Source organism: Pelecanus crispus, chromosome 2 (assembly GCF_030463565.1).
Source record: "Pelecanus crispus isolate bPelCri1 chromosome 2, bPelCri1.pri, whole genome shotgun sequence".
Taxonomy (NCBI): Eukaryota; Metazoa; Chordata; class Aves; order Pelecaniformes; family Pelecanidae; genus Pelecanus; species Pelecanus crispus.
This window is the reverse complement of record NC_134644.1, coordinates 129,558,109-129,575,578: the sequence shown is the minus strand read 5'-3', so window position 1 is coordinate 129,575,578 and position 17,470 is coordinate 129,558,109. Positions and strand designations below refer to the sequence as shown.

Sequence of the window (17,470 nt, the reverse complement as noted above, 5' to 3'; positions counted from 1 at the left end):
TGTCTCCTTTCACTTATCAGCTCCATCCAGATAAACATACATCCTTCTTTCTAAGGGATTCTAATGATCTACTTCTTTATCTGAAACTTTGGGAACACTTTTCTTGAGCATCACCATTAGTTGCTATGGAGATGGTTCTAATAGCATTTACAGGCAGCAGGGAACAGATTCACTCCAGAGTGAAAAGAAGATACTGCTTCTGCAGCATATCCTCATAAATCAAGTAATAAAGCAAAAATGATCCATGCAGGCATGCACGTGTTTGTGCATATCTCATCTCATTTGGACCCTTCTGAATTTTAATGTTAAAAAATGGAAGAAAAATGTTGAAATTGCACATGTGTGTATATATATATGAATTTAAATAAACACAGAATGCCAGCTAAACTAAAACTGGACAGAATATTTTTCCATGTCCAAATTTTATGAAAATATATTTTCTCAAGGGGAAAAATAATTATAATTACAGGATAAATTTTAGTTTCAATTAAATTTCCATTAGAAGGACCTGTCTGATTGCTTGAGAGAAATAGAAATATTCATTCCCTGTAACCTATTAGGTACAGCAGTAAGCTAGAATTACTTTCCTATTCTGCCTGAGTAGGAAATTAACTTCCTATTCTGCTTGATTAAAAGGTGATGCAGTCTCAAAGACCTGAATCAGAGCAAGAGTCTGAACACAGGTTTCTCCTGAGTCAGTGCCATAATTGTGCCTGTTTCTTAATGACCTCCACTCAGAATTGTGTTTATTTTAATGCCATATGAGGAAAATTTTCAAAATTTTCATAAAACAGACTAATCTTTTGGGGAAAGAAATTATTCTAATACTTTCCAGAGAAGCATTGGTGGTTATTTTCTGCTAAAGAGAAATCAGAGACTAATGTAACTACAAACAGTGATTAAAAAATGTGCTGATCATCTCTTTGGAGAGTTATTAAGGTGTTGTACCTCTCCAAACTTTGAGGCATTATTTGCTGGAAATTAAGTTTTAGAACAGATCCCAGAAGAGTAAACATAATGATAATAGATAGCAATGCTAAAAAGTGATCCTATCTTTTCATTCTGAGCCCTTGTTTACAACTTTCTCAAATTTAAATAATTGTAGCTGGGGTTTTTTTCCATGTTAGTTGCCTGCCTGAGGATAATTTTTATTTTCATGTTATAGTTAAAACAGCTGAATCAGTTCTGTGAAATAAATTAGGAAAAGGAATGAAATTAGTTTGTCCATGTTAAAAAAAAAAACAACAAACAGACCAGCAGAATTACCCCCTGAAACTGCTTTTTAGGCTCCTGTGGGGCCCCTGTTCTTTGGAACAGCAACGACTGCTTCAGGGATGGGAGGAAACTTTTGCTGCCCTTGAAAAAAAATACAAGTTAAGATCTACTGAAAAATTCAGATGTTCTGGGCAAAATTTGGCTGTTACTGTTTTGAAGATTTAATTCTGAACATGCTCCATCCCCATGATGTATAGGAAGAGAAGAACCTTCCCTACTTTTCCCAGCTGTTAGGGGATGCTATGCTACTAGTCATGGGAAATGAGAATAGGATACACAATTTCTGCTTCAACAGGTTGTGTACATCTTCAAGAAGAGAAAAAAGCACGTGACTCAAAACCAGAAGTGGACAGAGAAATTATGTGGAAGAAAAGTCCTTATAATTCTCACATGGTGAAATTTTTGTGGGTTCTGTGGTTTTTTTCCCAACTTCAGATGCATTTGTTTTAAAGGTGGGAAAAGTTCTCTTAAAGGTCTTCCTCATGAGGGACACAAGTATTGGAAGGATAAGAATTAAATCTGATTAAATAAAAGGCTGGAAAATCAGCCACCAAATTGATTATTCATTATAATAAAAGCATTACTTACATGACTGCATACCCTTTTTCTTTTTTTTTTTCTTTTTTCAGCAGAATTCCTTACTCAAATAGCTTGTTAATATATTATGGCAAGCTGAGAATAGATTAGAGTAGCATAGTGAAAGCATTTGTGTTGGATAACTGTATGTCAGCACATTTGTATCAGCTAATGTGTAAAAAATGTTATTTTACATGTATGTGCTAATAGTGCTCTGAAAAAAATTCAAAAGTACCTGTGGAAAAGAAGATTCTATCATAAAACAACAAAATAAAAATTTTTTAGGAAATTCATATTTTTGTTTTTAGTGTTGGCTCTGGCTGTTGAAAGGAATATGTAGACCTCCATTGTGAAGAGAATGCACCAAAGGAAATTTTGAATAGTTGTCCCTGAGGCAGGAACAATTTATTTCCTATAAGGAATGGGACAAAGATCCAGTGAAAAAATACAGTGTGATCACTGTTGCATGCAAGTCTATAGTCCTAAATTCTTTATGCAATAAAACTGCAACATCTTATACTAAATTTAGTTATTGCAATAGTCACAAAGAGAGACATGAAAAAAACATCAAATAATTAAAGAATGTAACAAGAAAATAAGAGAAAATTGAAAAATTAGAGAAAAAAAGGTACAGAAAAATCTACTTAAATTGATGTATCAGAACATATTAGTGGATAAAATACTGAAATAATGCATCACTCCAATCTTGAGAAATGCCCTGACTAGTCTAAGTCAATGAAAGGAAACCTTTTCAAACTTTGGATAACTCTTGAACATCTGGGATGCAAGACATATACTTGTCTTTTCCAAGTATCCTCATTCAGTATTTATATTTCACACCTTATTTCTGTTCTTTTTCATCATTCCTTTTGCCTTATGTTAAAACTTGAATTTGGCTTTGTCTTTCAAGAATGTCACACCACCACTGAGGGTCTCATAACTAGACAGGCAGCAAAAAACAATTTCTTAGAAGAAGGAAAAGCTGATGCCTTTAACCAACAGGGAGGTTGCAGGGGTCATTTAAACATATATTTTCCATATATGTTATCCTTTTTCTTTTCCTCTGTGTCTTTATTTTGTTATTTCTTCCAGGAAGCAGGATCAGATGCTGAGATTGGCAGCCCCAGCCCAACACAACTGACTTGTTTTTTCCCAAAAGGTGACAGTTTATGCTATCCTAATATTGTATAAAAAATGCCAAAAAAGTTTTTTTCTTTATAATAAAAAAGAAACCTCTCTAAAGTTAAAGGGAAACAGAAAAAGCCTTACTTAATAACTTTACATCTCAAATAGTTTGTGCCTCCTTTTCTGAGTCAAATAAAAAGTTAACAAGCCTTTATACAGTGGCAGTCGTCATGCACCTAATAACACTGCCCCTTTGCTTTCAAAAAAGACTCTTACATGGTGCTGTACAGTTACAGAAACATCAACATCTTTAACACACAGGGCCCATTAAATTTATCGAAATTAACACACCATGGATCAGGGATTGTATCACTATGTACATGTTGAAGAGAAATGAACTGACATCACATACAGAATCACAGAAAATACGGAGGAGCAGGCCCGAGTTGTGGTCATCTACTGCATATCTCTATGCAAGGTAGAAGCAGCTACACAGCAGCTTATGCTTATAAGGATCCAGTAATGGAAGTTCAACAGCCTCGTCAGGAGCTCGATTTCAGTACTGAATGATAGCAGCACCTGAGAAGTTTTTCTTCATCATATAACTGAAGCCAGCTTAATGATGGTCTTAATGTCAGTGGACATGGAGATCATTTATGACTTTTACTATTTTTCTTATCTTTAGAAGACAACTGTAATTCTAGTCAGAGTAGGAACAGCTCCTTTTTTCTTCAGAAACATTAATACTCTTAAATTTAGAACAGGAGGCAAACCAAAGACTGAAACTTACTTCAACTGTTTAGAAAACTGAAACACTCAACAGTTTAGCACTTTTTCCAAGAACTGGCACCTGGCTAAATCCTGCTGAAAACCTAATTTTCCCTGGATGCAGCATTAACTTATTCATAGAAGGGATTCATTACTTATGCCTCCTAAGCAGTTTTGAGCATGTGTGAAGTACTTTAGTGGTATCACACCAGGATGCAAGTCTCAGCCATTGACCAACTATAAGAATGATAGACCTCAAAATATATTCTGTACCTTCACTTTACATGTTTATGTGTCTATTAGCATTAATTTTAAAATTTTTGTGAATATATAAACATTTTAAGTAGTTTCCCATGCTTTTTATATCATCTTTTTCCTATACTTGACTTGTTGGAAATGGAGAACAAAATTACAGGAAATTTAAGTGGGAAAATTAACATAACTGCATTTGAGGATTTTACACACACTAACAGCTAAATAAGGAAGGAGACACAAGTCTTCTGAGACACCAAGTTGGTCCTGATTAATATAGTAAGAAAATAATAGCAGCACTGATGTGAATGATACCAGCTATAAACATCAATGATTCACCATCCTGACGTATTGCCGGCATAGACTGCCTTTCACAATTATCCACACATTTCATTTCAGAGCTGATCTGACACCTCAATATGTTTCCTGTTTTATGCTGAATAAAGTGTGCTTTTTATTGTAAATCTCCAAATATTTTTGCATGACACATTGAAGATAGAAGGCAGGTGACTGAACTATAGAAAGCATTTTCTCACAGTTAAAAGGAGATGCTTGGATGAAGCTGAAGGCACTGAAGCCTTCAAGCAAACTCAAGCAAACTCGGCAAAATTGCTTGCAGAGAAGTGCAATCTTTTGTATTATTCTTCATAATTTACCTGAAAAATTTAACAAACTTTTTTCTACCCCCAATATAGAAAAATTGCTTAAATATTTATTTACCAATTTATCCAAGATACTTAAATACTGTTAAAATATGCACACTTACACATGCACACACACTCAAAATAAACACATTGCATATCAAAAATATAAGAGGTACCAAAAAGACATATACATTTCAACCAGCTTTGAAGTACTGAACAGGACGAGGCCATCTGCCCATTTCTGAAGCTAGTGATATAAGTACCTGCTTTTCTAGAGTATTGAAGATTTGACCAATCATAATATTGGAATTAGTTAGCTGTTAATGGGGCTTTACCCCTCAAAATAGAGGATAGGGTGAAACAAGCTTCTTCCAGAATAAATTAGAAATATTTATTCATATTCATAGCAAATTCTACCACCAGTTCCGCTGAAAATGACTCATAGATGCATTTTAATGTCAGAAGTGGTATCATTAGATTATCTTGCCTGAGAAATTACTTAACACAGATCACAGATTTTCATCCACATGCTAGTGGCACTGTCCCACTAGCATCAGTTTGAATAAAACTGGTGGTAAAAAAAGAAAGCGGTTTAAAACCTATCAACTTCTATTACCAGTACCTTCTACTGATTAGTCATCAGAACTTTTACAGTTTCTAACTTCTTCCCAATTTGAACTTGCCTGACTTTTATTTCTACTAACTCCCTCTTTTTACCTGCTTCTTTTTAGGGTTAAAGATTTCTTCAGTGCCTTGTGTTTTCTCTCTGTTAAGGTCCTTTCACCCCATAATCAACAGAGCTATTGAATTTTTAATAAATTACTATGTATGATTATCAATTTATTTATTTACACCCCCAGGTCTTAAGTTATTTGCATCTCCATAAACATTCCTTTTACATCAAACATAGCCCACTGCTGTTTGCCATTATTTCACAATTAATAATTCAATCCAATATAATTAAAATGTGATTTTTGTACTCAGCCTGCTTTACCTACTTTTCATGTCAAAAATTATTATTTTAACCCAAAAATCTTCAACGTGAAGAGCTTTAAATTTATGAGATACATATTTTTACATGATATTTTGAAAACTTTCTATAGAACCTTTTTTTATAATCCACTATTGTTTTGGTAGTGTATGAATGTGACTGTCAGTATTTGGGGGTTTTTTTATAGTTTTTTACTATCTAAAGTTGTAAATATTGAATTAGGGGATGACTGCTCCTTTGCTGAATTTATGTCAATAAAACTGTTTTTCACACAGTCAAAAGAGAGCTTTTTAAAATCTAGTTTTATGCTTCAAATTTTAACGGTCTTCCTAATTATTTAGAAGGTCCTAATCACATTTCAAATAGTGACTTATTGCCTTGCTTAGGGCAAGTCTCCTCTTCTTTCTTTTCCTTATAATCTGATGGGGGTGGTGGGGGGGAAATACAGTAACAACAAAATAGTGATTTACTAGAGGACTACTATAAATATGAATCCACTAGTTATAAATCACATAATAATCTCTGACATCTCTGATTAAGGTGCAGAAGACCCTGCCTTTTAGGTGCTTTGAGGTTGAGAGAACCATAAAAATTGAAAATGGCATCCCAGTTTCCTATATCGTTCATGAGAAGAGTCAGAGTCTTTGGAATGGATGCTGAAGGCGAAAAAACACTCCACACATGCAGGCAACTGTGAAGAAAAGATTGGTCATTGTGGCAGATGAGTTCTGAGTTTTATTTAACATGTTTGGACTATAATCCCTTCTTGATGATTAAATCAGTTAAGTCCTCTGCTGGGTTTAGACATTAATATTTATTTAATGTTTTTAACATTTTTACTGTCACCAGAAGTGGTAGTATTCTCCCATACTGAAATACTGAAATATTAATGTGTATTCAGTAGGATCTGGCAGTTCATGTTCTCCACTGTAGCACTTCTGTCATGAAGAGAAACTTAGAGAAATCTCTCCAACTGAGGAAAATTGCAATTCTATTTAAAAAAAACAAACTTAAGGGAATTAGTCTCTAATCAAAGCTGCTCTTGTGAACTTCATCAGAATTTTAGTCAGAATTAAGGAGTGGAAGAAGGAGACAAAATGTTTTCAGATAGATTTAGTAAAGTCCTGTCCTTGTGGCATGAGGGACAGTTATTGAAGTTACCAGTATACAGCAGGAGAAAATACCAGCATGCTTTGGTGAAAGTTGCATCCTAGTTTCTAATGATTATGAATCTAAATATGGAAAAAAGTTTTGAAACATCTCATTCCAATCTGAGTAAGCCATGTAACGCAGATAGATTTTGATTAGTAAGTGTTGGGATATTTAGTAATTCACTGTGACAAAGACGACATGACCCAAGACCCACGTTCTTTCTGGCTCTACAGAGGTGTTGTGGCAGTCCTGACCAACACACTCAGTCCTGCACGCAGATGATAAATATTCTGCTCCTTCTCAGGATTCCCAACAGCCTGATCAATATAGAAGGAAATATGCTTTGGAAACATCAATTCTAAAGCACTACTTCTCACTCCTGTGCAAGTTTTTACAAAGGTTAGCACAGACCACTTGCAAGTCCTTCTACTTAAAGTGAATATTAGCCACAGAAGCTGTATCTATACTAACAAATTAAGCATGTATGGGACTGTTTGTTGACATTATAGACAGCTGGCAAGGACCAGGCCACATCCATATTATGAAACTTTTTATCCCCCTAAAACAGGGTGCTCACATGCAATGGGTCATTACAAATGCTCCTTCACCCATAATAAATCTCAAGGAATTGTTTGGGAGAGTGCTAGATGGTCCATTTGGCCCAAAATCCACGGTAGTGATCATTCTAAAATAAATTAAGAATATAGATGATGGCTTTGACCTTCTGGGAATGTTTTAGGATATTTACTCCTAGTGTAGACTGAACAATTTGAGTTTAGCCAAGAATATGGAACTACACCCACTTCAGAAACACTGAGTGATGATATTGTCCTGCAAATAGGCATTACTTTCTTCCTGGATTTATCTCTTGCCAATCACGTGTGATTGTCTCTTCTGAAGTAGAAACACAGCATAATTCTACCTTCTCAATTTTCCTGAAAAGAATGACATGAACTCAATCTCTGCCATGGAAGAATAGGAAGAACAGGAGAGGGAACCCTCTGCACTAGAAGAGTCCATGTTTATTTTCTTGATTTTTTCATTAGGTTTCCCGAGCTATCATGCTATCTATCAATCTCTGAGAATATAACCGCTTCAAACCCTGTTAGCCTGGCCTTTTGCTATTCAACTCATACTCCAAGGAAAACAAATTTATGAAAGTAGCATGTGAGGTACTATAGAAAGGAAGAAGTTTGAAGGTGATCACAAAGAACCAGAGTAACTTTTTTAAGTTGCCTCTGCTTCTATAATATCCATGGGGCTTGTACAAATGCGTCTAGAAACACACACTGCTAAAATGGAGACATTTATGATGCTGGCATAAAAGCTGAACAAAACCTTGAGTCTCTACAGAGGTTCAGTGTAGCAGTAGTAATGGGAAGCTGTTTTTCTTGGGTTTACTTGCTTTTATATTTAGTGAAACCACGGTTAAGTCCTATAGTATCTGTTGTAGAAGACTAGAATATGGTGAAGATTAATATTCCAGTGTCAGAAGCTGTAATTTCATTGCAATGATTTTTCTACTTCCATTGTTTATTATTTACAGGTTTTAGTCAGCTAAAGAACCTTTTTGAAACATTTCAACACTTTATAAGCTTTACCATGCTTACAGACAATAAAGGAATAACTCAATATGAATAACGTGGTAAAGAAACACATAGATGATATTCCTATATCACTTAAACTGGAATTGCCTCTCTGCTAGGGTGTCCTCTGTTAATACAGACTGAGAATGGAGGATCTACACCTCTTCCCAGACAGTCTGGAGAGCTGGATGATAAGAAAAAAACAGTATCTTTGTACTCTTTTCTATGTTTCCACACAGAAGTGCCAGGAAGGCATTGGTTTAGGTTTTACTGCTTTGTGGACTAATTCCTTGGCTGTAACTAACTTCTGTTACATGGCTGAAAAGAGAAAAAAATCCCTGCATTGGTATACAAGAACAGGGGATAAAGGAGAAGCGGAAAAAAGAAAAATGGCTAAAAATGAGTGAATGAGAAGAGTATTAACAAAGGAAAATGGTAGAAGAAATGAAAAGAAGGAGGACCTTTAAATTACAGAAAACTATATGGCATAGATTCTGTACATTTCTATTCAAACAGTATAATAAAATCTTTGGATAAGTCACAAGGAAGAGTTGTCCTGGCTCCGGCAGGCTTACTACTCAGAGAAGAGCTACCTTGGTGCTTACTGTTTTCCAGGCTCAAGGCAGTAATCCAGGCTCAGTAATCAGAGGTTACCAGAAAAAAAAAAAAAATGTGCATGTCACAAGTGAGATTTTTCAATTCTCTCAAAGCCTGACTGTGCTCTAAGAGCACTGTTCATATTACACCCTCAGTACAATGTCTTCACAGAGTGACTAACTTCTCCTGTTAATTCCCTCCCTACGTGACCACTACTAAAGAGGCAATGTTTGCACACACTTGGTAGTTAAAGGACATACCACAGTGATAGAACATGTTTCATTTGGGATGGTCTACTCCTTCATGAAGAGTCCAGACCTCACAGCCAACGTAGCAGTAAAAGAACTCCTTTCACTTTTCTGTTCCAGATTGCTAGCAGAGAGGGGTTTTTCAGACTATAAATTTGGTTTCTTATTTTTGAAGTCTCTGATGTAAAAAGTTTCTAGATTTTATTGAGATGTTCCATCTGTAATCTGCTTCCCTAAGGAAAGTATAGTGCATCTATGTGACCTACAAAAACTAGGAAAAGTACCATGCATATATATAATCATAGAATTGTTTAGGTTGGAAAAGACCTTTAAGACCATCAAGTCCAACCATATGTCAGCATAAGGAGTTCCCAATGGGAAACACTTTTTTAAAATATGATTTTTCATACATCTGCCTAGATGAAACTTTAGAAAAGACCAAATTACCTTTTACATAATTTTAACCCAAAACCCCCAAAACCAACATACACAGGAAAGCACTTCAAATGAATGGAAAGAAACATTTTTTTTTATCTCTTTTTCATCTCCTTTTCCTCTCTTCATGTTTTAGATTGAGAAATGCTGAGCATCTGGCAAACCATTCTTCACTATTTTTAAAACAGAGAGAAGACCATATATATTAATTCTGAATGAATTCAGAATTAAAAATTAAATACAATGTACAATAATGGCCTTATTCAATTTGCTACTCATAGCTTTAACTTTCTAAATATATTTCATTCTCTTCCCATTTATTACAGTTAAGACAAACTGAAGAAATTGGAAAAATTAATACAAAAGTTTTCAGAATGGTGTTGCATATTTTAAGGACTCGCTCTCAGTGAAATCTTACATTGCAGCCACTGTTAGTTGCGTAAACATATTTGAAAGCAACTAAATTGATCACTATTTCTTTAGCTTCTCAGTTAGAAAAAGAAAAGTTATACTGGTTAAATGTGACATTAAAGTAAAACTATAAAACCCATATAGCATTATGGAGAAATAAAATAGTTCCCTAGTCAAAATCAGTTTATTTCCAATTTTGCCATGCCTTCTAGTTTGGCTCTGTATCTACTGACACCAGGACTTTTGATATTGACTTCAAAGAGAAAAAAATTGATCTCTTTCTGCAAGGTGATCACACGCAGTTTTCAGTTGCAGTGTTACTCTCTAGCTTGTCAACTGGTCTGACAAAGTGGTAATTTATTTTATACTTTCTCATCATACCTTGAGAATTTTGCACATTATCTCATAAACTGAAAACGTTTTCTCAGCTCGTGTCCAATCCCAGGTTGTGACCTTGGAAAAAAAAAAACAAACAAAATGAACAGGAAAAGAAAGTGAGTTATTTTTGTTTATTTCAAGAATTAAGTTTATTAGAAAAAAAAAACCAAACCACTATCCCTAAGCCATTTACATCCAGTATAATGTACACAGAAAGACTAAGCACTGCCTCAGAGTGATAACTACGAGGGACCAAGTGTTCCATCTAGGCAGTGCCTAGGAGACATCTTGCCTGTCTCCTTGTGCTTACAACGCAGTGCCTTTGCATGCAGGCTGCTCTATGCTGAATGATGAGGCTTGCCCTGGGACATGGTGGGGGCTGCATTGAGATCCTGAGAGGATGTAGCCCTTGAATTCCTCTCATGGAGCCTTGACCATAAGAAGGTATGTTTCTCACCACTTCCTTCCTTGTAACTGCATGCCACAATTTGCTCCCACTCACCTACATTGTTTGCAAATCCATAAATCCAAATTCTCCAACCTTGCAATGTCCCAGACACTTATCCCACATGCCTTGAAATCCAAGGGAAAAAACAGAGAAACAACAGAGGCAAATATACATTTCCTTTTTTTCTTACCAAGATTGATCTACTCCTAAATTCTAACAAACTTAAGATTTGAAGAATAGTCTGTTTCTCCTCTTTGTCTTAGGATTTGACAATTGCTTTTAACAGCATTAATTTTAAGCAACTATTTTACACAAAAATTTGCATAGATAAAAGAGTTCAATAAAATCATGCAGGAGTAAGGGTTAAGACTTAAATAAGACAGAAAGGGATAGATAGATATATTCAGTAAGGGAAGAGTCAAGGCGATATCACAGCAACCTATAAATAACTTTCCAAGGAAACTGCAAGAAGGAAAGAGGAGAGTTATTCACAGTCCCAAAAGACAGAAGAACACACAAAATAGAATGAAAATTGAGGCTATATATGAAAAAAAAAAAAAAATCTTAATGGTAAGAAGTTTTGAACAGTGGCCCAGCTCCAAAGGAAGACAGTTGTATCATTACAATTGTTAGGCAAGATAAAGAGGCTGATGAAGACAGAAGTATTCGGTTTTCAAGGTTCAAGAATTTCAAGTTTTCTGAAAAATGTATCATAAAATGGGATCCACAGCACACAAAGAAAATATTATATGAGACCAATTTATCTTTTATCTAAAGAGAAAACAATCATTAATAGACACAACATGGCTGAGAAGCATCTATGGGTTTGGTTGCCTTGGTATAAGACTTTCTTGATCAAAATTATTTTTGTGTTGTATGAAAAAATTCTCTCTCCAACTAATTTTTAGGTATAAACACTATTGTAATTGAAACTCCTTTGAGGAAATCACAGTCAGGAATGAAAAGTTCAAAAATACATTGTCATAGTTCCTCTTCTATTACAATTTTATTTATTGGCTGTCATCTTCAAACTCAGTTTTCACTATCTTATTGAAGTATGGGTATTAAACCAGATTTCTAAGGAACAGAATTACTAAATACTGCGAGTCAACAAATTTTTTGAAATAGAATGAGGAAGAAAAGAAATATTGGAAATATACAATCTTTATGCCTGAGTTTTAAGAAGCTATTCGGAGATGTGATAAACAAGATGTAAAATGCTTTTGTCACGTAAAGAAACAAAAGAAAAAAAAAAAAAAAGCTGCTCTTTCTACTGTGGACGAAAAATTAACTTACCATGAACAGAGAAATGGGGAGAGGAGTCTTGCTAGAGCTCCACTGAGCCCAAAACACCAGCCACATGAGCTGAAGTCATATTGCCCCATCAGGAGAAGTAGTTACTATTGCTGCTGAAGCACAAAGCCATTCAGAGCTATGTTTAAAAGCTTACTGTAGGCTCCATACTTTGGGGAAAAATATCAAAGCTCCCTCTCCTCTCCTAGTTTTCTGCTTTTGTTTGTACTTATAAAGGAACTTCTTTTCAGGTCAAAACAAAACTTCTATATAAAGATATTTGGAAAGCAAAAGCAACTGTAGAATTAAGACACCCACAGAAATTGCTTGCCTTGTTCACTTTTAATATTTTAATTTAAAAGCTTGAGTAGCAGGAGAAAAATTGTTAGCAGCTCTTTCTCAATTAAAGTTCATTCTCTCTGAGATTTCCAACTATAAACTGTAAGAAAGTGAAACCCACCAGACTTGACACACTTAATAATTCTAAAGGAGAAAATGTACCAGGAAATAATAGAACAAGAAAAACAATAATTTTGTTTAAAGCTTTCAAAATGCAAATAAGATATGTTAGAATTGGTAATTTATCCGAGCATGGAAAGTAGCAGTACTATTGATCAAACAGGTAAAAAAAGAGGCAGGGGGAGGCCGCTGATATACACTGTTTAAACACATGCTTCCCTAATGTGTTAGACTTTGGCAGAGACCAGGGAAATACTTTAATTTGATTTTCTGGTTAAAAAGTTGGCAGCATGTTTCTGTTCATAAAGCAACTTAATCCAAGGAGTTTACACTGCAAATATAATTAAAACTGTTTTTCTTCTTATAGCACATAAATAAAAGCTCTGAAACTGCGGCATTGAAAGTTTGTTCTTATTCTTTCATAATCCCCGGAAGAGATGAACACATATACCTGCAGAATAGCAAACATAACTGTATGTGTAAAAGTTTGTATATAGGAAATAGGATTTTAGAAGTCCTTTTAAAAGGCCTACTGCAGTCTTTGGTAAGAAGATAATTTTGCTGGGCATATAAGTATGCAATTATTACATATATTACATGTTTTTAAGGTAGCTCTATGGGAACTCTTCCTCTGTTTGTCCTTTAAAAAGCATGTTTGTCATTCTGCTTCCCTCCTACTCCATGGAGAGAAGATATTTTTCTCTGTGTTTGAACTGTCTTTCTATTTTAGAATAAAAACCAGAATCTGGCAAAACAAAATCATGTTGTGCTTGCAGCTCAGCTGAAGCAAGACCTATAAAGACTTCAAGGAGCAATGGCTTGTCTCATACAGCAGCAGCTTGCCAAAATTGTCCTCACATCACCATGGTTCACAGCCCTATTATGAACATGTTCCTCCCACAGTCATTAATCATCACCCATTACCCATTTACCCACCAGCAGCATATTACTCCTGGAAATTTATGATTGAATCCTCAGTAAAGAGGCTTATAGTTCCTTCCATAGTGCTTACAAAAGAATAATCTTTCTCTTTTGTATTGAAGGGGCAGTCTCAGCATTGTTTCTGCTTCTGCCTAGTGTCTAGAATGGAGGTGGCTTTATCTGACAGGCAGCAAATGCTCAGGTAGGTCTGCCAAAGCCAGGAGAGCTGCTTTTGAATTAAGGTGCTTGGCAGCATAATCTGACATTTTAATCTGATCCTGAAAAATATCCACCAACAAAAGCCAAACTCCCATTACTAGTCATGGGAGAGCCAAACTCCCATACCAGTGAACTATTGTACCAACATTGAACACACAAAGTTTTCAGTCCATACTTGCTTCCATTCTTCATGTCTTTCACATGTTTTTAAATACTTTGCTAAACAAACATGAATAGTGACTGATGAATGATGTAAAGACTTGCAAGCTGGCTTTGAACTACCTCAGTAACAGGTTGCCCAGAGAGGTGGTAGATGCCCCATCCCTGGAAACATTCAAGGTCAGGTTGGACGGAGCCCTGAGCAACCTCATCTAGTCGATGTCCCTGCTCATTGCGGGGGGGTGGACTTGATGACCTTTAAAGGTCCCTCCCAACCCAAACTTCTATGATTCAGGCAGAAAGGAGCTACAGCCTGGATCTGGCAACACAGAGTTTAGCAGCAGTCAGAAAGGTCACCCAATCAACAGAACAAATGAATCCACATGACCCTCCTGCTGTTGGTGTGGGACTGCTACTGGTTCCTTAGGTACTGGCTTAAAAGTTAGCTAGAGGATTTCTCTGTTTACTGTAGTTTAGATGTACCATAAAACTGTGAAAGTAAATTGCCGAGTATGAGACAACAGCTAAAATTTTGCCCAGTGTTGCCAGTCAGATTCCAATTAATATATTTAACCTAAACAATTTCATTTGCTTCCCTACTTCCCTTTGGTGCACCCAAGCAGCATAAAAGTTACATTCAGGATGAAATCTAAATACAGAGTTATTGCCATTTCCACAGCATGCAAAAAGCTTTGATATTTCCCCAAATCTCAGCAGTTTGACTACAATGGTAGTTCAGTTTAAATTTAACCATCTTGCTTCAGGCTTATTCTGCCTGCCAAAGGAAAAATGAAAAGCCCCCTTTTAGCACAAATGGATTTCTCTTGTATTTTTCTAAGTGCTCAGGTAAGTAGGGGGAAAGAAATTCTTGTTAGATGCCCAATCATCTGATGAACAGCTATTTTCTATCGCTTCTATACCACATACCCTGGAACTTTTTAGTGCTGTAAGTTGCAATCCTGTTAGCTCAATGAGTGATATCTTGTTATGAAAGCCTTGTACATATTACATGAAATTATTTTACTTAATAACATTTATTCTCACTATGCATGAGAAATATACTTACTGGAGGTGCTATAAATTTATACAGGGAAGATCCCCTCAGTGCTAGAAACTTTGGTGTGTACATTCGATCCTGAAGGGAGTCTTGTTCCCGTTCTTCTGTCCAGCCCATGTAGACTATCTGACAGAAAAATCAATAGTGTTGACAAATTCCTCAGACACTTTCTTCAAATGAATTGAAAATATTTCATTCAAGTAAGCTGATGTCTGTCAAATTTTACGTAGCTACAAACCTTGAACCGTTGACACAATATGGTGTATTGGCATTCACTTACAATCACGTACTTGTATAAAGGATGCCTGTTATGACAATCCAAAAACATCAGAACAAATATTTATTGTGCCAGCGAAACCAAAAAAGGTAACCCACGTACTTAGTGGATGTTAAAGGTCTATTATCTCATTAAAAGTTCCCTGAAGTTATTCTACATATCTGCTGACAGATCACGTCAGAGAAATTTAATGCAAGTAAAGTGTAAGGAACCACTAGGCAGGAATACAAAATCATGTAACTTGTTACACTACAATGTAGATACAGACTCCACATACAAGTTCACAGTTATGCATTAAACAATATGATCTTACAAGTTTTATTTCCAAATAATGACAAGACTTTTTTTTTTTTTCCCCTCTGAAAATCCCTGTGTAGGAGGTTTGAACCTCCTTGCTTCGGAATAACAAATTAACAGACTGTTTTCAGACACTGTTTTGAACAGACTTCATCTACAGCTAAGAAGTAACCAGAACGCTGTTGACTCTTACCACTACTTGTAGATCTTCTGACATAGATGTATGAACTAATACTTATTCAAACCCATTTTAGGATCTATTTCACAACCTATCCATCTATTAAGTTTGAGCAATTTAATATCAAATCCTTAAAGAGTAACAGAGTATGAGTCACCACTATGCCAACTTCTGGAGAACGCCTGAACAGGGAGTAGACACATCATGCAACTTTTGATTTATAACCATGCCATTAGTAATAAAATACAATTTACAGTGTGCACTGGTACACTACTACTACAGAAAATAGATCAACTCATATTTCATACAGTGTTATAGATCAACCCATATTTCATACAGAGCTACTAATGGAATAGATCTATTTTAAATATCTTTGTGAAACGGATTTCTACATTAACTAGGCATTGGGCATTCTATGTCTTAAATGTCAGTAATGAACATGTAAGGAAAACAGTTTAGGAAAAATAACTACAATCGCATTAATAGTCAATGAGTTAGTAAGTTTACCAATGGTATAAATGTACATAAAATGAATGTTTGTACTACATGTTTTATCCTTTCAGATTTTCTATGTCACTTACTTTTAAAAAAGTGATTTACATAAGCTTATTTCATTACTGTTGGGAAGAGGATTTTCATCAACAGTTCTTCATGGAATATACATTAAAATAAAAGGGGGGGGTGTCTGTTGGGGTTTGGTTGTTTTTTTTTTTCTTCTTTTTTCTTCTTTTTTTCTGTTTGATTGTATTGTAACACACTGGAAATTAATGGCTTTTTCAAATCCCCATGTATGAAATGTACACTACTACTTTCCATTACAGTTTATTAGATATTTTATGGTCTATAAACAGAGACAGGAAGAAGGTCCATTCCTCTAACTCTCAAAGTGAGACCTCAAAATTTTATTCTTTTGCCAATAGCAAACACTAATACTGTAATAGAGTCTTAGGTCCAATGAATAACGTGTTTAAGTATCTGCTGGTTTGGTAATTAAACAAGTTTATAAAACTCAAAAAGAAGACAGAGCTTACCACAATACTCAGGAATCAAGCAGAGTGCTCAACACTATATTGTCATGCAATAACTAAAAAGCCACACTCTCTGAAATCTCATTCATACCTGAATAAAGAAATAGTCAGAAAAAAACCCCCAACTGACAGGTACAGTAAGAAAAGTTTAAACTTATTTCAGATCACTGTTTATTCAGATTTCCCTCATTTCTTCTGTTTCGTATGTTATCCAAGTATGTGTAAGTATGGATCCTCATCCCTCTGACTTGGTAGGAATCTGTAGAGCTCAGTAACTGAGAGGCACTACACAGAAGAGTAAAATTAGTATAAAAAAATTTACTATTATGTGCAGAAGTTTGGCACATTTTCCTCTCTGAACTGAAAGAGAATGAATGCTCTCTAATTTCTAGGAATTGAGACATCTGTGCTTTTAAATTAATCAAACTGAATTGATTTGGTTCTCTCTTGATTTGTTTCATTAAAATCAGATACACGGTAAGATATCATCTTGTCAGATGATATTTAATATCACTGTAGCACTGTACGCAACCCGTTTCATTTAGTGGTTTTCACATTCCTCATTTCTACTTCTACTATTCGTCAAAATAACAGGATACAGTCACTCATGCTGAGCAGATGTATTGATATTTCACATTTGATTGCCTTAATACTAAAGCAGCCGTGAAATTTAAGGCAATTGCTCCTTTAGATATT

The 17,470-nt window shown here is 35.3% G+C and overlaps 1 protein-coding gene across 1 annotated transcript in view; it reads right to left on the bottom strand.

Moving 5' to 3' along the window:
* SNTG1 (syntrophin gamma 1) overlaps positions 1–17,470 on the bottom strand; it is a 155,227-nt gene that overhangs the window by 34,952 nt on the left and 102,805 nt on the right. The window contains exons 12-13 of the mRNA XM_075705063.1: positions 15,004–15,120; positions 10,442–10,513 (exon numbers count right to left, since the gene is read on the bottom strand). Of these exons, the coding sequence (XP_075561178.1) occupies positions 10,442–10,513; positions 15,004–15,120 (189 nt within the window). The remainder of the gene's footprint in view (positions 1–10,441; positions 10,514–15,003; positions 15,121–17,470) is intronic.